At 40.4% G+C, this 19,626-nt stretch overlaps 3 protein-coding genes across 4 annotated transcripts; all 3 read left to right on the top strand.

The window, feature by feature from the left end:
* Positions 1-363: 363 nt before the first annotated feature.
* phospho1 (phosphoethanolamine/phosphocholine phosphatase 1) lies at positions 364-4,789 on the top strand. Its single transcript, XM_058413882.1, has 3 exons — positions 364-512; positions 1,292-1,331; positions 1,982-4,789. The coding sequence occupies exon 3, from the start codon at positions 2,008-2,010 to the stop codon at positions 2,857-2,859; it is 852 nt and encodes a 283-aa protein (XP_058269865.1). The 5' UTR covers positions 364-512; positions 1,292-1,331; positions 1,982-2,007; the 3' UTR covers positions 2,860-4,789.
* A 1,127-nt stretch (positions 4,790-5,916) lies between these two features.
* Positions 5,917-10,052, top strand: natd1 (protein NATD1). The gene is made up of 3 exons (XM_058376342.1): positions 5,917-6,137; positions 8,515-8,633; positions 8,848-10,052. Exons 1-3 carry the CDS (start codon positions 6,041-6,043, stop codon positions 8,965-8,967), a joined length of 336 nt encoding a protein of 111 aa, XP_058232325.1. The 5' UTR covers positions 5,917-6,040; the 3' UTR covers positions 8,968-10,052.
* Positions 10,053-12,691: 2,639 nt separating this feature from the next.
* Positions 12,692-16,442, top strand: tmem11 (transmembrane protein 11). Of its 2 annotated transcripts, none has more exons than XM_058412749.1 (2): positions 12,692-12,895; positions 15,353-16,442. In XM_058412749.1, the coding sequence occupies exons 1-2, from the start codon at positions 12,723-12,725 to the stop codon at positions 15,870-15,872; spliced, it is 693 nt and encodes a 230-aa protein (XP_058268732.1). In that variant the 5' UTR covers positions 12,692-12,722; the 3' UTR covers positions 15,873-16,442. The 2 variants fall into 2 exon arrangements, with proteins under 2 accessions (XP_058268732.1, XP_058268741.1); XM_058412758.1 differs by lacking the exon at positions 12,692-12,895 and adding an exon at positions 13,368-13,519.
* The last annotated feature ends 3,184 nt before the right edge of the window (positions 16,443-19,626 follow it).

The raw sequence follows: 19,626 nt of genomic DNA, 5'->3' as shown, positions 1-19,626 counted from the left end.
CACACCAGGACAGAGACGCTTAGATCCTGGTGATTGTGGTGATTTGCTGGATGTAATATCTTCCTAATCTGAACGCACATCATGTCAATAAAATGCATTAAAAACCACGACAAATAAATGATTTTAGTCACTTGAAATGTACAGGTGCTGTATAGCTCCAGCTGCAGAGACAGACATTTACTTTTTGTCCTGTAATGAGAACATTGTGAAACAAAATATACTTGTTAATATGAAATGATGCTATTGTCTTAGGGTGTAAAGTAAAAATATCACCATTAGCTTGTAACTTTGGTGCAAACTGGTTCATTTTAACATTTTAGGCTCATCTTCGGTCCTCACATCACTGCAGTCTGTAAGCGTGCACGAGCGCTGCGGGGCGGAGCGTCACTGTCCCCCTGACCTCATAAAGCGCGAGCGTTTTGCGCGAGGATGTCCAAGCACTCAGAGGCACGCGCTACGCCCAGACAACTACACGGAAAAGAGACAGCACTCACTGAATTTACATTCATCAGGTAAAAATTTACACTCATCAGGTAAAAAAAAAAAAAGTTCGTGTTTTAAAACTACTTTAGACAATATGTCGGAATAGCAGCGCACACATCAGAATGCAGAGCGCACTATTTGACGCGGAAGTGGAAGGTTTTTTTTTTTATTATTTATTATTTATTATTTTTTGTAGCTCATAATAAATTAATTAAGGAGATTTAGGGGTTTTTTTTTGGTGCTGTTGAAATCTGCTGAATGAAATCTTGAATAACTTTATACAAAAATTGCAATAATTCCAGCTGCAAGATTTATATTAATGCGCGCATCAGGGTGCGTTGTGGTTTCTATAGTAACAGCTCATCCATTTGGGACTAATATGGTGGACGATCCACAAAGAAAAACAATCACATATATATGTATGGTGAAGTTTTCTGTAAGGACGCATTTATTCAACATTTATTAAAAAAGATGCTTCCATGTCAGCGCTTTTTAACAGTCAGGAACTGAGAGTCTTTGAGACAGGGAGCGCCTTTGTTGTTAACCACATGAAAAAATAGGAGAAGCTGAGGATGTGCTATTAATGGACACTGGTCATCAAAACAACCCCCTTTTTTCTTTATGTTGGTTTGATTAAGGATGCTGTCACGGATGTTTAAATGGTTTCAGCCTTGCAAATGTGGCCTATAGACTTTTAAGTGTCAAAAAGTGTTTTCAAGACTAAATAGTATAAAGTAGCTATGCAGAAGAAAATGAGCACTTGTGATAACAAAACGTCAGCTTATAATGTCATTTTATTCTCTTACAGCTTTAAGCACCAGGACGGTGACATCAAGTCCATTCTGAAGGTAACTTTTTAATCCACCTGTCTTTAATACACATTAACAAGAAGCATTAACATTTGCAAAGATGGTTCACGGCAAGTGTGATAAAGCAGTCTAAACCAAATCAGTTTGCAGAATGAATTTACACAAGCGTACTTGAGGGTTTTTTGTTTTTGTTGTTTTACTTTATTTGGTATATCTGATGTGGATCCTGGACTGTGTAAATGTGTAATCATTTCCACACGTAGTTTCACATGTCTCTTCATATGCTTTCAGTTCATTTTGTTGTTGATGTCCAGAATTGTGGCAGAATTATTCAAAAGTTATAAACGTAATCATTTTGCCACTCATTTCCATAGTAAAATTGTGACAAATGCTGGAATTCTACAGAAATCAACAGAGGGTTTTTTTTCCCACCATAATAAAATCTAGGAAGAATCTGGTTATTCCTTTATAAGCATTTGTTTAAGATATCATAATTATGTATAACAATATATATGTTTTTGGAAAAGGATCATTTAGAAATTAAGAAATTAGTAGAAAATACCTAATATTCTTTTTCAAGATTCAGCTTCAGCATGCCATGTCTCCACCCCATGTCACTTGCTATTGTTCTTGTAATTAATCTTTGATTTGATGTTAAATACTAAATTACTTTTTGTGTGTCCCATCAGAATTAAATAGAGAGCCATTGCCAGCAATGCGGGACTCTGTCTTCAACTGCTGTTTTAACCCACCGCATCCTCCCGGTGTAATGGAAGAGACCCACTGGCACGGCAACAGAGCACAGGCCTTGCCCCCGAATGACCGGCGCTTTCTTATCTTTTTTGATTTTGACGAGACGCTCGTGGACGAGTGCAGCGATGATGCCATGGTTACAGCAGCTCCCGGTGGTTCTCTGCCCTCCTGGCTCAAAGACACATACCGGCCAGGCAGGTACCATGAGTACATGCAGCGAGTCTTGACCTACCTCGCTGAGCAGGGGGTTACTCCATCAACTATCCGTAACACTATAGAGGGTCTTCCCCCATGCCCAGGCATCCCTGCCCTGCTTCGCTTCCTGAAGTCATGTCCACCACAGGACTTTGAGGTCATTTGTGTGTCAGATGCCAACACGGTTTTCATCGAAACGTGGCTGCAGAACCTTGGCTTTCGCACGCTCTTCATGCGCATCTTCACAAACCCAGCCCATTTCGATGAGAATGGACAACTTCAGCTCCGCCCCTTCCACTCCCACGACTGCCTGCGGTGTCCGGTGAACATGTGCAAGGCGGAAATCGTGCGACGGTACACAGCTCAGAGGGTGCACGAAAGAGGAGGCAGGAAATACCAAAGGGTGCTGTACGTCGGTGACGGTGCAAATGACTTCTGCCCGTCGCTGACACTGGCGCCCGGTGATGTGGCCTTTCCCCGACGTGATTTCCCCATGCACAGGCTGATCCAGGAGATGTACGAGGCCAAACCTGGAGAGTTCAAATCCGCCGTGGTGCCTTGGAGCACTGGAGAGGATATCATTAACAAGCTCAGGAAAGTCATGGAAGAACGGGTTTAAAACTGAAATACATAAACAGGAACCTAAATAAAATAGTTGTTCTCAAATGCTTTTAATGTTCATGATACACAAAGACACACCAACAACAAGGTGATGTGTTAGCCAAAGCTGCTGTTACACTTGCCCAAAGTCCACTTGGAAATCACTCTGATAAGGAAACACTCTTTTAAGATTTTACTTAATAGAGCAAACTGAAACAACCAGTTTATTTCTTGATTTGACCTTTTTTTTTTATCCAGTATATATTCTATTATGCTCTAGTTTAGAAGAATTTCTTTTGGGGACGAGCGAAAAGTGAGCATCTGAGTTGTAATGTATAAGCAGTAATGAAGACAATATTTTCTATTAAATTTGTTTTAAACGGACAATATTTAAAATAGCTTCACTACTTTCTGTATCCTTTTCTATTTGCCTATGAGTTGCTTGTCAGCATAACATCTGGACTAAAGGACTGTAATGTAAATTCCCCAGTTTGCTATTCATGTGCAACATATGCATAGTATTATTGATAAACTATTTACTTACAATCAGTAATGAAATAATTGTGTCTCTGAGTCTCCATTAACCTGGTTCCTTCCTTGCACCGTTACGTTTAGAAGGTTTACTGAGGTGGGGCAGGGGGTAAACGTTGCCATGTCACAGAGCCAGGGTCTCTACTATTCTGAGCTTGGATTACAGTTTAGGAGGAGTTTCCCATTGTCTCCCCAAGAATGTGTGAGTTTCCTCCAGATATTCTGTTTTCTCCTACCAAAAAAAATGCTGGTTGGTGAATGGTCTAAATGTGTGTGTGTGCGCTCGCGCTATGTCCTACAATGGACTGGTGTCTTATACAGTGTACACGGTGTTCCTAAGACATGCTCCAGATCCCGGGATCAGGATAAAGTTGTTAAGAAAATGAATGAATGATGGAGTGAAGAAGGTGGGAGGGATTAAAAAAAAAATAGCTACACAATATATTATAGTCATTGAAATCACTATTATTAATGATACATTATATTAACATAACATTAAACGAGTAATATGAGAAAATGTTCGTATAAATGTCTAGTTAGCTCTCATATGTTCATCTTCAAGCTCAGGGAAAGTATATTATGAATTATAAATCTAGAAAATGGAGCAAATCTGTATTTAAACTTTGTATTAACTCTATCCACAACATTTTATAGTATATGTGTGATTACCACAGACAATAATTTCTTCTGTTTCTTTTGTTTGCCTGTAATAAGAAAAAAACAAAAAGTTGTAGAAGTTTAAAGATTACAGGCTTTATGTTGTTTTCTCAGTACAATGAAACCATAAATAAACCATAAATGAATGTTTTATTTATTATCTGTAGTAGACACGCACATGCTATAAGTGTGGTGGACAGGAGATAAAATATAACAGGAAAAAATGGAGTGGGGCGGCACAACTGTGTAGTGTGTAGTGCTGACTCATCACAGCTCCAGTGTCCCCTGATCAATCATAAGGTCAAGTGTTTTGAAGGTTCTGCTTGATGATGTTTGTGTGGCTTTCTTCCAGGCTCTTCAGGTTCCTCCACTGTCACCAAAACATGGTGGATGTCACTACTCAAAATTTCCTATAAGTGTGTGTGTGTGTGTGTGTGTGTGTGTGTGTGTGCAGTGCTCTGTGCTGGTGTCTTATACAGGGTCTCTCATCACATGCTTCCATGATGGCCACATTGACCAGGATAAAGCCTCCTCGGGATAAAGTTCCTCAAGAGCTCTTGTTTGCTCAGTTGCAGAAAGGACATTATCAACATTTACATTATTTACTTGTCTAGTATCACCCAAATGAGGATGAGGTTCCCTTCCGAGTCTGGTTCCTCTCAAGGTTTCCTCCTCATATCATCTCAGGGAGGTTTTCCTCACCATCGTCACCTCAGGCTCGCTCATTAGAGATAAAATTGTAACTTAACTTTAAACTTTATAGCTTTTTTTTTCGGTGTTTCTATATTTCTGTAAAGCTGCTTTGAGACAGTGTCCGAACAAGCACTATACAAATAAATTGAATTGAATCAAACTAATAAAGCAGCTGTTAACAATCTACATAGATTTTACAGATCCTGAATTGTACACAGTCAGCTTTCTAATACGCTTATCAGTGCTGCTCTTAAATACACAAATGGCTGGTTTATATTGAGTGGCCACAACTTCCCAGATCAAAACTTTCACATCTCAAAATAAAAAAAAAGCTACAAGACTGCAATCATATCTGACCACAGTGACCTCATCAACCACTGACACAAAACACCTAAGCTGACTGTACTTCACTCAACTACAAGAGCATTAGTGAGGTCAAGCACTGGTGTCAGGTGAGGGAGATCATCCAAAAGGTGTTGAGGTCAGGGCTCTGAGCAGGTCACTCAAGTTCTCCCACGCCAGCTTTGGCAAACCATGCATCTTTGTGCACAGAGGCATTGCCATGGTGGAACATGTTGGGTGTTTTGTTTTTTTTATTTATTTAATTGTAGGGTAAATCTACAGCACATTCTAAACAACTGTGTGCTTCCAGATCCGTTTATGAGTGCGATAGTCAGGTGTCCACAATGTTCTGGCCAGATAATGTATAAATAATGAGCCTAATATTGGAATAGCTAAGTTGTGAAGTTGCCTTTATTTGCCACATATACGATGCAGTACAGTGAAATTCTTTCTTTGCATATCCCATCCTTGGGGGTTTTTTTGTCAGAGCGCAGGGTCAGCCATCGTACAGCACCCCTGGAGCAGGGTGAGTTAAGGGCCACGCTCAAGGGCCTCAACAGTAGCAGCTTGGCAGTGCTGGGGCCGATCTTCCGGTCAGTGACCAGAGCCTTAACCACTTGAGCTTCAATAAATAAATAACTAATAAAATATTACTAATACTAAAAAAAAAGTTGCTGACAAATCAATTGAATAAATGTACACTGAGGTGGAAAGTTCTTGCAGGTCTACAGGCTGCAAGTAGGGTGTTTGCGCGCGCCCTGGCGGCGAAGCCCAACACGCGCACCCACGAGGCCCTACATCAAAACATTGCCGCTGCCTCCGATTGGTCGAAAGGGAGGGCACGTGACCCTACAGCTGATCTCCTTGGATGGAGTGTTTTCGCTTGATGTTCGCTCGCGCTGCCTGGCTATGACTGCGCTTGTGGGAGATTGCAGATCAGTCGTGGCACACTGACACGCAGCGATCCGCGAGACATTATGGCCCAGGCTGCTCAGATGAATGTCATCGAGATCAACAGCCCCATTCGCGTTGAGCACGACAAGAAACGACGCCAGTTCAGCATCCGCCTCAACGGTAACGTACGGCTAGCCGTCGGCGCTCCGCCAGCGTTCACGCGCGCGCGCGAGACTTGCATGTTACCTTTGTTTTTTCGTATTAACAAAAAAAAAAAAAAAAAAAAGCCTCTGCATACGACTGACACGGGCTAGCTGCCTCGCTAGTTAGCTAGCTAGCTCCGTAGCACGAGAATGTTGATTGGAATTAAACTTTTCTCTTTTTTTTTTTTTTGGTCGCTAGTAAAAGTAGTGGAAACGGCGACGTGTTTTTATGTCCTTTATTTAACCTCATTTTTGGGGGGTCGGTGTTTAAACTCATTCAGTTCAAGTTAGATAAGTTTTTTCAGCTCTCTTGGTTTAGCTTAGCTAGCTAGTAATGTGGATTTTCTTTAATTACACACATTAGCCACAGCGCTCGTGCAGGGGTTCACATTGCCTCGATATTTACACAACCCTCTGTGTTGTTGTGCAGGAATTACTTCTTGCTCACAATTGTTAGTTTCTTTGTCTTGTTAATTGAGGGAAAACTTGATTGATTTATTTATTTATTTATTTTTCCCGAACTGCAGCCAGGCAAGTCAGCTCTTGTGTTCAGTTCGACTTCCTGTTACACCAATAACAGATTTTTATCAGCGGAAAACAAGTTATTTTTTACCCCATGTATCCTGGGAGTGTAGTATTTTATGGAGACTGACAAATGCGTAATGTTTAACAATAATTTCAAATGACAACAAATTTGCATTCGTTAGAGTCGAGCTCGAGCCTAAAGGCCGTGGGATTAGGCCTCTCTCTCTCTCTCTCTCTCTCTTAGTGTTTTTCCTCAAACACACTATATTGCCAAAAGTTTTGGGACACCCCTCCAAATCATTGAATTCAGGTGTGTCGGGCTCGGCCCCTTTTAGTTCCAGTGAAAGGAACTCTTAATGCTTCAGCATACCAAGACATTTTGGACAATTTCATGCTCCCAACTTTGTAGGCACAGTTTGGGGATGACCCCCTTCCTGTTCCATCATGACTGCACACCAGTGCACAAAGCAAGGTCCATAAAGACATGGATGAGTGAATTTGGTGTGGAGGAACTTCAGAGTCCTGACCTCAACCTGATAGAACACCTTTGGGATGAATTAGAGTGGAGACTGCAAGTCAGACCTTCTCGTTCAATATCAGTGCCTGACTTCTAGAGGAATGGTCAAAAATTCCCATAAACACACTCCTAAACCTTGTGGAAAGCCTTCCCAGAAGAGTTGAACCTGTTATAGTTGTAAAAGGTGGGCCAACTCCATATTACATTCATGTGCATGTAAAGGCAGACGTCCTCGTTTTGGCCTGGCTCACAGTCTCCAGTCATCCATGTCGCTTTGTTCACTGGTGTGCAGTCATGTTGGAACAGGAAGGGGTCATCCCCAAACTGTGCCTACAAAGTTGGGAGCATGAAATTGTCCAAAATGCCTTGGTAAACACCCTTCTATGAAAATCGGAATTAACAACTTCAGCAGTTTGAGCAACAGTAGCTCGTCTGTTGGATCGGATCACACGGGCCAGCCTTCACTCCCCATGTGCATCAGTGAGACTTGGCCACCCATGACCCTGTCGCCGGTTCACCACTGTTCCTTCCTTGGACCACTTTTGATAGATACTGACCACTGCAGACCGGGAACACCCCACAAGAGCTGCAGTTTTGGAGATGCTCTGATCCAGTCAACCAGGCCTCACAATTTGGCCCTTGTCAAACTCACTCAGATCCTTATGCTTGTCCATTTTTCCTGCTTCTAACAGCACTGTCTAATATATCCCACCCACTAACAGGTACCATGATGAGGAAATCACTTCACCTGTCATAATGTTATGCCCTATCTATCTATCTATCTATCTATCTATCTATCTATCTATCTATCTATCTATCTATCTATCTATCTATCTATCTATCTATCTATCTATCTATCTATCTATCTATCTATCTGTTTTGTCAATTACATGATAGCAGGTATAAACAGTCTTTCCCTCATTAGCCTCTCACTTTCTTTGTTTAAATTCCAATTTTATTTGTCACACAACCATACACAGTACCATATGCAGTGAAATGATTTTTTTAACTGTTTGCTTCATTTAAAAAAAATAGTCTAAGAATAGAGCTGGAATTATACAAAAAATTAAAGAAGTTTTTCCAGATCACATGTTATATATGAAGAAGAAAAAAATTGGCCTTGCAACCTGGCAGCAATACAAAAGTTACACTAATACGGTTTTAAAAAGAGGAATTTAAAAACACCCTGATTTTCCCTACTATTAATGTGATAATACAAAAACAAAATAATGAAACCTAACATGTTAATGGATTGTTTGTGTAAATGAATTTCCTTGTTTTTTTTGTCATAAGGGTGTGTTTTGTGCACTAGGTTCGTATGATCGAGCTGTATTACTGTATGAATATGTGGGGAAGAAGACGGTGGATCTGCAACACACTGAGGTTCCTGATGCTTACAGAGGACGAGGAATCGCCAAGCACCTGGCCAAGGTGGAGTATTACAATATACCAGTATTTCACTGTGGACCAGTCTGATACTTAACTGTATTAATCATTTAAGTAGAATCAAATACATGACATTTATGAATTTAATGGAGCACATTCAAATAGTACCTGTATTTTACCGCATATTAATCAGCCTGCTTTACTAAGCATGTTGGATGTGGATGTTTTATTCTGACTTCACTCTTCTTCTTCTTTTCAGGCAGCGATGGATTTTGTGGTCGAGGAAGACCTCAGGGCTCACCTGACCTGCTGGTACATTCAAAAGTATGTGAAAGAAAACCCTCATCCTCACTACCTGGAGCACATCATCATCCACTGAGGGAGATGCCAACAGGATGAAAAGACTTTTCTGTTGCTGACTGGGCATTTGTGCTCCAGGGGCAGGGGGGTTTTGACTGGAACTGGTCTTCTCTGAGAGATATGGTGTCTGTGTGTGTAAGAGAGAGAGAGAGAGAGAGAATGTTTGGAGATGACAAGATAAAATTATCAGCAACTGTACAGACAACGCTGCGGACGTATCTACGATGTTTGGAGCATGCGTTTTCCATGAGAGGGGGAACAATTGTCTGCTTCGTAAACAAGTGGGCCTGTTTTTACAGCTCTAATGACTTTGTGGGTTATGGGATCCACATGCCAACACGCCAAAACAGGGTTCCATGAATACCATCCACAGAAAGAAAACAAAACAGCAATTTTTGTTACTTCACATGCCTTTCTAGCCTAATGCCTTGAGGTCCAAGTGGTGCTCAAAACACACATGCATGCAAAAAAATTAACCTAAAGCCAACATAGGTCACTGTAGCAGCCATGTATTGTGAGTGAGTGTATATTTAGGTGCCGTGTGGAAACTTCGGGCCAGTTTCAGGTGGCGATACTCGTGATACAATCCCCACAACCACCGCCATACTCTAAGGGGCAGACACTCTCAGGATTGACACTTGAAACAGTCAGCACTGCCCTTCAGGACAGGGAGTGTGTAATGTGTGTTTGCATAACAGAAGCATGGTGTGAGTTATGTCATCTATGTGTGTGTTCAAGTCGGAGTGTGTGTCTAAGGTAAATGTGTGTGTTATTCCTGTTCCTGCCTTTTCCCCATGGCCTTATTAATCATGGCGTCCAGGAAGGCCACCGATAAACAGGGTGAGTAAGGTGCTCAAACTACAACAGCGCAGTCTGCCCTTCCACTATAAGATCTGTAGCAACATGCATCATTTTGATGAAATGAAGGTCTTGCTCTCTGAATATTTAGAGGCTTGCCATAGTCAGTAGTAACTGTTCCAAGAGAATGATCCGTGCAAATAAATGAGGCCTGAAATTCGTCAGTTTGTACACATTCATGTACTCTATATTAACATTCACGTTTTAAAATAAAGAAATAGATGTCATTTTACTGTCACTGTTATTATAAAACAAATCAATTCACATTTATTTTATCTGTTCATATTATAACCTTATCAAATGGTCTCTAGTCCCTTAGAGGTGTAGCTGCCTTCAATCATGTGTTGGAGAGAGCAGGTTGTGTGAAAACATGTTCGTAAGAGGTCTAGCTGCCTTAAATGCCTAATATGAGAGATCTAACTGACTCAGATCCCTACTCTGAGAGTCCTAGCTGCCTCAAGTCTCTACTATCAGAGATCTAGCTGCCTCAAATCCTTAGTAGGACAGATCTGATAGTCTTAAATCCCTTTTATGAGAAGTCTAGCTGCCTCCCATCCCTACTATGAGAGCTCTTACTGCCTCAAATCCCTACTTTAAGAGCTCTAGCTGCCTCAAATCCCTACTTTTAGAGATCTAGCTCCCTTGCATCCCTACTTTTAGAGATCTAGCTGCCTTGGATCCCTACATTGAGAGATCTAGCTGCCTCAAAGCTGAATTGGAGTGATATTAATGTTTTCAGTCTGGATCACATTCATGCGCTGATGGATTAGTCCATTGCCTAATATGTCTTAAGTCACAAATATGATCCTTTATTATTCTTCCTATATAAATGTCACCCAAGTCATTTAATCCTTATTTATAATCCAATGTTTAAAAGAAAATATTGAAATGTGTTAACTCTTCTTATGGTGCAGGGGGCATGTTTGTTGTATATATATATTTTTAAATTATTGACAGTAATGTAGACCCCATTAGTATATCATCAATGCATGGCTAGACATAAATTATTGACAAAATGTTATTTGTGGTTATTAGATTTAAACATGCAGTTATTTCTTGGAGTTTGGGATTGAGGGAAAAAAAGCAACCTAATCAGCAAATTCCCTGATTGTAGATTCATTTCTGGTATCTAAAAGAAAAAACACAGCCACTGATGTGAAGTCTTGTTGGTCTTTCCTGACCAAAAATGTAAATATGATAAAAGGAAGATGTTTTGCACATACCAGTTGATCCAAGGTCATTGACTGCACCAAGTAGCAGCATTGGATATTTTAGCTGATCCAGTAAAGAGTGAGTTAGGGTTGTGCCCGAAAACACAAAAGCAAGACTGTCAGAGTCTTTGCCTCCAACGCCTCCAGTGTAATAAACAGAATCAGGAATCTAACCAAAGGCTGGCCCTGCTATATATCTACTCCTCTTTTGCTTAACAATCAGTTTTTTATTTTGCTAAGGGTTATTATTCTCACCAGAGACTTTTCATAGTCAGTACATTGTGTCTTATCTGACATCATTACCATACACTCTGCATTTTACTGTCTTCACAATAGACCACTGTCTCTTTGCAGATGGTTGAAGGGGAACTTCTCCTACACACATGACACTAGACCACTTTTTTTTTTCTTTTTTTTTTCACCAAATGGACATGGACACCAACACAAATCTACTATATAAACCTTGTCACTCCAGCTGACCTCAGTTCATAACGTACCTCTTGGTTGTCTAAAAGTGATATTGCCAAAATTCTATGCTAAGCAGTGTACATGCTAGCATCCTAATAGCCATTAATGCTTCTATTTATGCTCCAAAGCTGCAGGACTGGATATGCCTGGTTTAAAATAAAGGCCACTAGTTAATGGTCATGTGCACTGTACACTAACTAAACTGCCAGCTAGGAAAAGTGATCTTGATAGAGGTCCTGCCATCAATCATGTCTAATAGACATCTAGCAGCCTTAAATACCTACTACTACGTCCTCAAATTCTTACAGATCTGGCTGGCTCGAATCACATCTGAGAGGTCTACGTGTCTCAACTCACGTTGCTGAATGGGCAAGCTGCCTCAATTCCATCTCAAAGAGGTGTGGCTGTTTCACATAACATCTATGTGAGGTCTACCTCCCTCCAGTCACATCAGACAAATTGGTCTGTCTCGAATCATACCTGCCTCTAGTCACATCTCCCAATCAAGTGGACAAGTCAGACAGACCCCAGACAAGTGGTCTGTTTTAAATCACACCTCTGAGTGGTCTAACTGCTTGGAATCACGTCTATCAGTGGTCTAGCTCAGAGAGGTCCGGCTGTCTTAAATCAGTGCTATGAAACATCTGGCTGACTCAAATCATGCTTCTAAGAGGTCTAGCTCCCTCAGATCAAGTCTCTGAGAGATGCAGCTGACTCAGATCATACCTCAAGCGGTCTCAAATCATGCCTCTGAGAGATCTTGCTCCCACAAATCATGCCCCAAGAGGTCTAGCATCCTCAAATCATGCTTCAAAGTGGTCTAGCTTTTATAATTCATGCCTCAAAGAGGTTTAGTATCAACGATCATGCCTAACTTCAATCAAGTCAAATCATGACTTGAATTTCCTTTAATCACATTTCTGAGATGCCTCTGAAGCATCTGAACTGCCTCACATGACGTCTTGGACAGAGATTTTCTGATCTATTTGTAGTGTAGTAGGTATTGTGTCCAAGTCCTGAGAAGGTGAAAACTTGTGTTTGCTATTCATGTCTAGAGACCTGGCTATATTTACACGGTCCAAAAATAGGCACAGATATATTTGTTTGTTTGTTTGTTTGTTTGTTTGTTTTACACTTGAGCCTTAAACCTTTGACCCATTTGGCACGTCTCCCATCACGGGATAGTTACTTAAGCGCTCGACGGTAAACCAGAGGCTACATATCAGACTCGGGCCTTATGCGAAGCGCTGCTCCAGGGGGAGACAGTGAGCGGACGGCTGCACGTGTGACCGTGTACCGAGCTCTAGCTGCTTATATCGCCTCCTCGCGCGCGCGCCAGCTCGGTGAGCGTCGCGCGAGAGCTGACGGGTACGGACCTCAGTGCTGCAGCGTGGGAAGAACACAGTATGGGTAAGTCCAAGCTTTAGCTGGGTGCTTAATAAGACGTGCTGAGCTATAAGTTAAACCCAGATTGCCGGTGCAAAGCATTCGTACAGCGTTTGCACAAACAAACGGTTTTGTCCTGCTGGGAGTAACATATATATATATATATATATATATATATATATATATATATATATATATATATATATATATATATATATATATATATATATATATATATATATATATATATATATATATATATTGTGTTGTCCTTGCGTTTGATTGGCCGTTACGAAATATTTCAATACACATCTGCGCATTCACTGTGTTAAATAGTAAGGTTTAAAAACAAAAAACATTTCAATTTTATCCTTTTTTTTGTCCGCATTTGTTACACACCTGACCTCTAAATTGACATTTTTAGGATATTAATATCTTCGAACGAATAGAAGTGGTAGGCGCCTCGTTAGACCGTTGCATGACGGGAAGTGTAGTCTGGTATAGCGCGTATCCGCCTAGGAGCGCGTGCGGAGCAAACTACGCTACCCATAGTGCTTCGCTACCATTTTTTACGTCAACGGCAACGCACTGGTTCTCCAAGATGGCGTCGTTGGTAAGGAGGCGCGGTGTCCCAGTCAACAGGGAGAGGTCAGTTAAGACTAAAACATTAGCTTAAAAGCGGGTTTTCACCGAAAAATCCTCGTGTTCGTGTTGAGCTACATAGCCGAGCGTTTATCTAGAAAGTACCGAGCTGCGTGGGGTTTGAAACGCTCTGGAAAGTGTGGAAAGATTGTTTTCTTTCGCCTCATGTGATGTTTTTCTTGGCTTCTCTTGCCCCCAAAACTAGCTAGCTAGCTCGAAAACGTCCAAAGAAACGAAAAATATTAACGTCACGTTTTAAACGAATCTAACCAGGGAGTGGGAAAATAATGCTGTCTTTGTGTCTTTATTTAAAATCACTTTAAATAGGCGACAAGAGTTTTGCTAAGCAGGTTTTTTAGCCTCCTGAGCTAGCTAGCAAAGAAATTCAAGGTAGAAGTTGTTAAACTGACAGCTAGTTAGCAGCCACAGCCAACCAAGTCCTCTAGCGCTGGTTAATTAGTAACCTAGGAAATGTTTACACGTCAAAAGAAATGGGTTCTTTTTGTTTTTGTTTGTTTGTTTGTTTTTGGTAAACTTAGGATTTTTGTACTAAAGTGAGAAATAGCGAACTTCACTCACACACCAGACCGACCTTTTACTAACGCGTTTAATAATGACACTTTTATTTTCCTAAAGCTGATATCTAATTTTTTTTATTTATCTTGACTGTTTACATGTTTACGTGTAATAAACAAAGGCAGGTAAAAAAAATAAAACAAAAACATAAAAATGGTAGCTGTCTGCAATTTTTACATTAAATTTAGAGAAATAAAAATTGTGAAAAGATATCTATCTATCTATCTATCTATCTATCTATCTATCTATCTATCTATCTATCTAATTCACATCTGGAAATGAGCATCTATAATGTCAATTGCATTGTTATAAAACGGCCATTAGTGGTAACGACAAAGGGAATAAATACCTTATATATAATGTACATTATACATATACACACATAAACATATATGTGTGAGTGTGTATTTATTCCCTTTGTCGTTACCACTAATGGCAGTTTTACAACAATGCAAATGAGATTATAGATGCTCATTTCCAGATGTGAATTTTTTTATTTATCTAAAGTGCATATTGTCTGTAAAACATATGTTTGGACATCCACATGTTATTTGACTCCCGAATCCATCTCTGATTTCACGTCTGTTGGTGCTGTGAAAATGGCCAAGCATGGCACTTTCAATTTCAGCTGAAATGTGAAACATTTACATTTATGCCATTTTGCAGACGCCCTTATCCAGAGCAACGTACATTTCATCTCACTTTATTCAACTGAGCAATTGAGGGTTACGGGCCTTGCTCAGGGGCCCATCAGTGGCAGCTTGGTGGACCTGGGATTCGAACCAACAACTTTCAGATCCACTAAGCTACCACATCTCCCCCAGATTTCTTTTCTCTGTCACAGGTTTAAAACACCAGGACATCTCGGATAATATGCAGACGACGATTTTTTGTGTTATTTATTATTTTTAGGGGTTGTTTTGTTTTTTTTTGTTACTGCTTGGATTTGACTTTCATTAAAAAGTATTTTCACTTTCCATTCTAGCTTTCAATTATGTCTCAACTATTTTCTAAAGCTTAAAAAAAATATGAGAAAGCCCCGAATTTTGTCGTCAGCTTCTTGATTTTTCATTTCGGTGCATCGCTAAATGATTCATGATTTTTTAAACATTTATAAGAAAACCGAACATAGAAAGTATAAAATTGAACTGAATATTATTTTAATATCTAAAGTTAAAACAGTAAAATCTATGTAAATATTGCTAGATTTGCTTTTACAGTGACCCTATTAATGACTCGACCTTCTTTTCCTCCTGTCTTTAGGGGAGTGATGGCGGCGGCGGGCGAGTGTTACATCGTGCACGAGATCTACAATGGCGAGAATGCGCAGGAGCAGTTTGAGTATGAGCTGGAGCAGGCGCTTGAGGCACAGTATCCTTACATCGTCATTGAGCCGACACGCATAGGAGACGAGACTGCGCGTTGGGTGGCTGTGGGGAACTGCCTGCACAAGACGGCCGTACTAGCCGGCGCCACATGTCTCTTAACGCCACTGGCACTGCCTGCTGATTATTCCCGCTACGTAGCTCTGCCTGCTGGCGCCCTCAGCCTGGCCTGCGCCGCTCTCTACGGCATCTCATGGCAGTTTGACCCATGCTGCAAGTACCAGGTGGAGTATGACAGCCGGAAGCTTGCGCGTCTGCCGCTGCACACGCTCACCTCATCCACGCCCGTGGTGCTGGTGCGCCGCGACGACGTGCACAGAAAGAGACTGCACAACACGATAGCGCTCGCCGCCCTGGTCTACTGCGCCAAGAAGATCTACGAACTGTACGCTGTATGAACGTATACATACACATGCACAAACACACACCCACACACACGTACAGATCTCGCACACATGTACACACACACTGGGAGGGAGGTGAGAAGCACTACTAAATACAAAACAACAGACACAAATGCAGCAGAAAGCCAACAGGCAAATGGATGCAGAGACCGAGAAAGAGAGCGATTACCCACAACACGAAGAACCTAGCAGCGCTCTCTTTTCCCATCTGTATGCTTCAATTGAAGAAGAACAGAATACCGGGTGGGATGAGAGGATGAATGGAGGGGGGGGGTATGGTTTATCGGAGAAGTTAAGATTCTTCCCCTCTTTTTTTCTGCACTGTTAAGTGACATCAGCAATGCACTTGACAAGCCCCTCCCCTCTTTCCTCTCCTTATCCCTCGCTGAGCTCCTGTACCTGCGCAGCAACTGTCAGGCCGTGAAGGCGTGGTGGACAGGCGAACACAGACAACTTTTAAGTATTACTTTGAAGCCCTATCTCTCCCCCCTCCCCCTGTGTAGTTTTACTGTACCCTGCCTTGGTGCGTCACCTTTTCATTAAACAGTAGGAGATTTAACCTCACTGTCATCTTTGCCGACCTTTTATTTAACCGTTCCTTTCAGTGCTCTTAGTGGGGTTGTGAAATAAAGGGGAAATCTTTCTTTTCTCATGTACTGCTAGTGCATAAAGTCTCAAACTAGTGTGCTTGGAAACATTCAGATGTGAAAGCAGGTATTAACTTTGTTTCTGAAGTGTTATTGCCACTAGATAAATATGACATCTTTCTTACGTATTACTCCCGAATGCACACCAGCACCATTTGCTTTCTGTGAATGGGATTTTCTCAATTTTCTGCACCTGGAAATTTCAGGGATCAATCGAGTGGTATGTCATTTTACACCTGCGGATTCTACCTAGATTCATTTCCCTGAGTTACGGTCCAGACATCTGCTGTTCAAATTTAATTATCCATAATTATTTCTGCCATGAATTTAATACAGTTCTCAGACTCTGCTATATGTAAATGTCAGTTTTCCCCACGTACACAATGACGGAAACAGAGCAGAACAAGTTTGAACTCGGATCTCAAATCCACTCCTATTACTTGTGCATGATATGCTCTGAACGAATATGAAAATGAAATGAAGTTACTGTGTTTAAAATGGAGCTATGCTGGATATTAACCTCTATACAGGATGATACAACAATCACTTTTTATAAAATAGCTTTTGTTTCATTATTTCCACAGATAGAGAGAGAGAGAGCTTCTAAACCTTTTTACTGATGAAATCTCAGATCTATTTGTGCCCAAACATAAATGTTGGTAGTATTAATAGTGCTTTAAGGATTGGGTCTTAAACACACATTATGTTCGGACACCATACAGCAGGGATGTCCAATCTTATCCACAAAGGACCTTTGGGTTCCTATCCAGGAGGAGCCACACCAGATCCCACCTGTTTAATCTTATCTTCTCAGGTGTGGATTCTGCTTGGTAGGAAATAAATCCTGCACCCATGCCAGATTTTTCCAGATAAGATTGGACACAAAGCTTAGTGTCATGTTGCTGTTCTCTCTCACTTCAGACAGCATGGGGTCATGAGGGTGACCAGGTGAAAATATGTTCCTTCTGAAACACAGAAAGTTACAGTTTTACTTCCTGAAATTCTTTTTCCAAAGGATTTTATGGCACAGGGTATAGCGCTGAAATATCCTAACGAGTTCAGGAGCCTGAAATGGAGAGACATGTCTTAGGTTACCTTCTGACAAGACCTACAAAGAAACACGAACTTCAAACCAGACCACAAAGATCTAGCTATAAAAGTACATTTACAAAGTTTTCATAGCAGGAGTGTTCAGTCTTTTCAATCAAAAGTGCAGTGTGGAGGTTTTGTTGCAACCTGATGTGACTTGTTTAGTGTTTTTGAAGAGCGCTGGTGGATTAAACACTCTGTGCTTGGAGGCAAAACCTCCAGCCATAATTAGCTTCAAGATAAGATTGAGCACTCCTTTGTTAGTCATTTTCTAATCTAGGATTCATTCTTCTCCTAGTTTCCTTCTGAAAATCTGAAAGGTCTTAACACCCCCCCCCTTTCTTTCTTTAAATAAATATTTCTGAGTAGGATCTCTCTAAAAATAACTTCCTAAAGCAACTTTGAGGAGTTCGTTCTTGTACGGGTGAAGGATTCTTCCAACCACTTCTTGTTGCTGCTGACTAAAAACAAATGCATGTTTGTTCAAGTTATGGGAATAATGTGCCATTCATGTGTGAGTATTTATTTATTTATTTGTTTATTTATTTGGCCCAACTGAGCAAAATAATTCTGCCCAAGTTTCAGTAATTTTCAGTTTTCTTGCACTTTTTATGAATGTTAAATGAGCTAAAAAAAAAAAAAAAAAAAAGTGTGAAGCGCAGTCACGTTCCAGCTGTTGTCCAGCTGTTATTTTGCCAATAAAAATAATATTCAGCAGGGTAACATCAACTGGAGAGTATGAAATGTGGATACAAATTACAGAAACGTTAAATTTGATGTGAATAGGTGACATGAAAACAGAGGATGGGGGGAAAAAGATGCCTACATTGTACCCATGTGATCATTTAAACAAAGCACATGTCATGTTTAATTATTTAATTGCCTCTGTGACCGTAATTTACATAATCTCAGGAGGTCTCATAAGAGTCTAGAGTTTTTCCAAACAGGGTTTTCATGAACAACAAATGTCTTGTGTAAATACTCTATACAAATTAAACGTTTCAAAAATAAATGTGTTTGTATCCAGCCAGATAAATGAGGCTTTTTAAAAGGAGTCAGTAAACCGATGGTCGGTGACATCAACTTAAAAACGAGATCAGAGATCCGCAGCACTGCCCACTCTGCCCACCAGGCAAAGTAAATGAATGCCTCTAATTTTACAGCAGTTCTCTGCCTCACTTCATCACCAAAGCACATAATTGTGTGGCAAAGAACAAAAAAAGAAAAAGTGATGACACAATCCAAACAGGAACTAGGGTTGCCAAAGGGGTGGAAAATTTCCATTGGAAATATTCCAAGTTGATGGGAATTTATTTCAATTATACTATGTAACAATTTTTTTTTCTTTCCCTTGTTCCTGGGAAATAAGTGTTATTTCCCCATTCTTTGTAACCCAAATAAAGCCATGAAAGTTTGGGTTAGTTTTGGGGCAGTTTATTTTAGTAAAATTGGCTAAATGTTGAGGTTTTCATTCTCTTAAAAGCCCAAACCCAAACTTCAAGGGGCTTAATGGCTATTTTGTTTTTGTTTTTTTTAATTTTCCATCAAGAGTAATTGGAAAATGTCATTCACTACCCAGGAACAACTGTCTTACATAGTGTTATTTAGAAATTTGGGGATATTTGTATACACTGAATATACAAACATAAATACAAACATTGTTGTTTGGTCATAAGCTGACATGCATAAATGAGATTTTTGACTTTGAATTAATTCTTCCATTGAACAACACAAACGCATAAATGTTGAATGTAAAACAAAACATTTGCTGTAAAACGAAAGCATCCTCCACCCTTTTCCTTCCAATAAACAGCCCCATTCAAAATTGTAATCTTCGGGTTAAAATGCAGAACCGTGGCTTCACTATTCTTGAGTGACTAGTAAAATTTTGTTTCACAATAGCTTACACACAGCACAAGAAAGTTTTCAATATAAATGTATGTAATATTTACGTAATGTACATGACTACTCACCAAGATGGACATTTTTTAAAATTATTTTGTGTGCAGGAT

Source organism: Hemibagrus wyckioides, linkage group LG02, assembly GCF_019097595.1.
Source record: "Hemibagrus wyckioides isolate EC202008001 linkage group LG02, SWU_Hwy_1.0, whole genome shotgun sequence".
In the NCBI taxonomy this organism is placed as follows: Eukaryota; Metazoa; Chordata; class Actinopteri; order Siluriformes; family Bagridae; genus Hemibagrus; species Hemibagrus wyckioides.
The sequence above is the reverse complement of the archived record's forward strand: the minus strand, read 5'-3'. Positions and strand labels throughout refer to the sequence as shown.